This window comes from Oratosquilla oratoria, chromosome 25, assembly GCF_046742065.1.
Source record: "Oratosquilla oratoria isolate Oo_2021 chromosome 25, ASM4674206v1, whole genome shotgun sequence".
In the NCBI taxonomy this organism is placed as follows: Eukaryota; Metazoa; Arthropoda; class Malacostraca; order Stomatopoda; family Squillidae; genus Oratosquilla; species Oratosquilla oratoria.
In genome coordinates, this window is record NC_134801.1 from 32877020 (window position 1) to 32882019 (window position 5000).

Sequence of the window (5000 nt, forward strand, 5' to 3'; positions counted from 1 at the left end):
GTATATTCTATTTTGTCGTTTTCTCGATTAATCGATTCATCGTCTGTAAATAGTTTAGAGTTGAATATCCGGTTCTAAAGCTTGTTCTCTCTTTTGATTTGTATCTAAAACTTTATTTAATCTATTTGTAATGAAACACTTGATATACATTTGATAACACTCTAATCGATCAGTAGTTACTAAGGCCTTTCCGGTTTCCTATTTTATGAAGTAAAATCACTATAGCGTCGCATCATGGTCATGAATGCTTTCTTGACGTAAACACTGGATGTACAACTGAACTAATTTACAATGAATTTCTTTCCCTGCGTGTTTTAGAAGGTCTACCGATGAACCTGGTATTCTTCTTCGTTTCATACTTTTTAGAGCAAATGTTAATTCTTCCTTAGTAAATTCTGGTACAATACTGTCTGCATATAAATCTACTGATTGAATAACGGTCTTTCACGAGTAAAACTCTTGGTAAAATTATTCTACTCTTTTTCACCATTCTTTCTGTGTGTTGATTTTTTTTCATTTCTATCTTTCAAAGATAATGTTTACTGCCTTCCTAAAGTTATTCCACGCTCGGCCCCTTTAATACTTTAATACTTTTGAAAGATAAAGGTATATATATAAACATATGTATATATATATAAATATATATATATATATATATATGTATGTATGTATATATATATATATATATTAACTACCTAAAAATAAACTCTTCTACTTTTGACCATTCTGCTCATTTTGACCAAAACTGAACCAGCGTGTTACGGCAATCTGGGCACACCCGTGTAAGGGGTTTTCCCGACAGGAGACCTTTTGGTCCATAACTAGGTCGGATGCGGAAAAATTATAATAATGATAAATGAATAAAAAGAAATCAATAAAATTTATAATAATATAAATAATAATAATAAAAATTAAACCATTTCAAAGGTGACACATTTCAAAAATGTTACATGTCTTGGAGAGGGGGTAATTCCTCCGAGGTCGTAAGTTCTCCGAGGCAGTAAGCCTTTCGAGGCTGTAAGTTCTCCGAGGGTGCAAGTTCTCCGAGGGTGCAAGTCCTCCGAGGGTGCAAGTCCTCCGAGGGTGCAAGTCCTCCGAGGGTGCAAGTCCTCCGAGGGTGCAAGTCCTCCGAGGGTGCAAGTCCTCCGAGGGTGCAAGTCCTCCAAGGGTGCAAGTCCTCCGAAGTTGTAAGCCCTTCGAGGCTGCAAGTCCTCCGAGGTCGTAAGTCCTACGAGGGTGCAAGTCCTCTGAAGTTGCAAATCCTACGAGGTTGTAAATCCTCCAAGGTAATAAATCCTCCGAGGTAATAAGTCCTCCAAGGTAATAAGTCCTCCAAGGTAACAAGTCCTCCAAGGTAACAAGTCCTCCAAGATAACAAGTCCTCCAAGGTAACAAGTCCTCCAAGGTAACAAGTCCTCCAAGGTAACAAGTCCTCCAAGGTAACAAGTCCTCAAAGGTCGTAAGTCCTCAAAGGTCGCAAGTCCTCAGTGGTCGCAAGTCCTCAGTGGTCGCAAGTCCTCAGTGGTCGCCATGTTCCCTTGAACTGACCAGGAAAAAATGTCCCTTGGGTTTGGCCTCGGCCTCGGCCTCGGGGTGGAACCCCAACACGGGATCCCCAGCACGGGATCCCTATCGTGGGATTAGAGCGCGGAGCGCTGTGGCCGAAGACGGGGAGGGCGAAGCCCGCGGCTTGTATATATATATATATATATATACATATATGTATATATATATATATATATATATATATATATATTTATATATATACACACACGCACACACTTGCTTAAAAAAGGGAGGAACAGTGATAGTGGACTAACTGGTGGGATTGTTTAATGTTTGTCTAAGAGAGGGTAGAGTGCCGGAGGACTGGAGGAGTGCCTGTATAGTTCCACTGAGGGAAAAGGTGATAAGGTGAGTGTATTAGTTTCAGAGGGATCGGTTTGTTGAGTGTAGCTGGGAAGGCTTAAAGGATGGTTTTGATTAATAGGATTAAGAGAGGAACAGAGGGAGTAGGCCTTAATTGGTGAGGAACAGTGTGGGTTTAGAGCAGGTAGGGGTTGCGTGGATCAGATTTTTGTGGTGAGGCAGATGTGTGAGAAAGCTTTAGGAAAAAGTAAGGATGTTCTTTGGACCTTTATGGATTTGGACAAGGTTTATGACACGGTAGACAGTTAGGCACTGTGGGAGGTATTACAGATATATGGGAGATGAGGAAAACTGTTAGGAGCATTCAATTGTTTTTACGAGAGTAAAACTGGGGTGACCAGAGACTGAACACCGACCTACCGGGACGCTGGGGCAACTCCTGGTCACCTGCCTACCGGGACGCCGGGGCAACCGTTGAGTAATCGCCTGCCTATCGGGACGCTTAGGTGACCAGGAATCCACTCACTGCAAACACTCACAAGCAATAAAACATGTTCTCAGGCAGTCATGCATACAGACACACAGACAGGTACTCACTTATGTTCATAGTCAAACACACAGTTGCCTGCCTACCGGGACGCTGGGATGACCAGAGGCTGGACACCTGCCAACCGGGACGCTGGGGCAACTCCTGGTTACTTGCCCACCGGGACGCTGGGGCAACCGTTAAGTAATCGCCTGCCTACCGGGACGCTGGGGTGATCAGAACTCCACTCTCTTCAAACACTTACAATCAAACTCGATCTCAGGCAGTCATGGATACAAACAGGTACTTATTAATGTTCAAAATCAAACATACCAATAAGCACGCTCTCAAACACCCAGTTGTCTGCCTACCGGGACGCTGGGGTGACCAGAGACTGGACACCTGCCTACCGGGACGCTGGGACAACTCCTGGTCACCTGCCCACCGGGACGCTGGGGCAACCGTTGAGTAATCGCCCGCTACCAAGACTCCACTCACTGCAAACACTCACAAGCAATAAAACATGTTCTCAGGCAGTCATGCACACAAACACACAAATAGGTACTCATTTATGTTCACAGTCAAACATACAAATAGGCACACCCTCAAACACACAGTTGCCTGCCTACCGGGACGCTGGGGTGACCAGAGACTGGACACCTGCCAACCGGGACGCTGGGGCAACTCCTGGTTACTTGCCCACCGGGACGCTGGGGCAACCGTTGAGTAATCGCCTGCCTACCGGGACGCTGGGGTGATCAGGACTTCACTCTCTTCAAACACTCACAAACAATCAAACTCGATCTCAGGCAGTCATGCATACAAACATGTACTCATTTTTTGTTCATAGTCAAACATACCAATAGGCACACCCTCAAACACACAGTTGCCTGCCTACCGAGACGCTGGGGTGACCAGAGGCTGGACACCTGCCTACCGGGACGCTGGGGTAACTCCTGATCACCTGCCCATCGGGACGATGGGATAACTGTTAAGTAATCGCCTGCCTACTGGGACGCTGGAGTGACCAGAACTCCACTCACTGCAATCACTCTCAAGCATTCAAACATGCACTCAGTTAGTCACCCATACAAACACACAAACAGGTACTCACTTATATTCATACTCAAGCATACTAATAGGCACACCCTCAAACACACAGTTGCCTGCCTACCGGGACGCTGGGGTGACCAGAGACTGGACACCTGCCTACCGAGACGCTGGGGCAACTCCTGGTCACCTGCCCATCGGGACTCTGGGGCAACCGTGGACCAATCGCCTGCCTACCGGGACGCTAGGGTGACCAGGACTCCACTCACTACAAACACTCACAAGCATTCAAACATGCACTCAGGCAGTCACGCATACAAACACACAAGCAGGTACTCACTTATGTTCATAGACAAACATACCAATAGGCACACCCTCAAACACACAGTTGCCTGCCTACCGGAACGCTGGGGTGACCAGAGACTGGACACCTGCCTACCGGGACGCTGGGGCAACTCCTGGTCATCTGCCCACCGGGACGCTGGGGCAACTGTTGAGTAATCACCTGCCTACCGGGACGCTGGGGTGACCAGGACTCCACTTACTGCAAACACTCACAAGCATTCAAACATGCACTCAGGCAGTCACGCATACAAACACACAAACAGGTACTCATTTATGTTCATAGTCAAACATACCAATAGGCACACCCTCAAACACAAAGTTGCCTGCCTACCGGGACGCTGGGGTGACCAGAGACTGGACACCTGCCTACCGGGACGCTGGGGCAACTCCTGGTCACCTGCCCACCAGGACGCTGGAGCGACCGTGGTCAAGTCGCCTGCCTTCCGGGACGCTGGGGTGCCCAGGACTACATCCTCATGGTTCATACACACACACGCACATACACACACACAGACACATAAACACACACACAATATAGAAAATGAAACAATACAGTCAGACAACATAACGCCAGCCTCATAAAAAAGTGTCTAAGTCATTTGTCCAACTTTTCAAAAAATCGAAAAAAATAGTTTTTTTATTTTATAAATGTACGTAATGTTCCTCCTAACGTAGTTCTAACCTACTCAGACACTAAATAAAACATTGGGAATTGACGAAAAATGGCTTAGGTAATTTCTTTACGAGGGTGACGATAAGTGAATTCAAAGTCCAATTTAACCAATGGAAGCACAGAGATGGAAGTCTACGTCTATACATTTTATCGTCTATATTGTGTAAATTCACATGTGTTCCTACGTGAACAAAGTCACCTACCTTACTTTCCATGGTGCCTTCCAGCTGCAGAGTTACGTGAACTTCCTTTGAGTGACCCTTCTGTCTGGAAGAAGAAACATTTCAATCAGGCAACGTAAGCAAACTCAAAGCTATCTTTGACCAGAAACGGGACTCTGTGAGTATAGCTCTTCTCCTATATATGACATTTAAGTGAATACACACGTGCTCTCAATCTGACTGGCAAGGTCACTTACCTTATATCCATGGATGCAAGTGACGTCCGGGTTGCCGAAGTGGTGTCGTCGGGCGTCTGCACTGCGCGGGTCCTCCGAGTTCCCTCGATGGCGAGGCGCGAGGGTCCCCGGAGAACAAG

General features: G+C 46.3%; 1 protein-coding gene across 1 annotated transcript in view; it reads right to left on the reverse strand.

The window, feature by feature from the left end:
* Window positions 1-5000, reverse strand: part of LOC143038760 (uncharacterized) — a 12401-nt gene that overhangs the window by 7346 nt on the left and 55 nt on the right. Inside the window, exons 1-2 of the mRNA XM_076208290.1 lie at window positions 4882-5000; window positions 4667-4730 (exon numbers count right to left, since the gene is read on the reverse strand). The exon at window positions 4882-5000 is cut by the window's right edge and continues 55 nt beyond it. Of these exons, the coding sequence (XP_076064405.1) occupies window positions 4667-4730; window positions 4882-4892 (75 nt within the window). The 5' untranslated portion in view covers window positions 4893-5000. The remainder of the gene's footprint in view (window positions 1-4666; window positions 4731-4881) is intronic.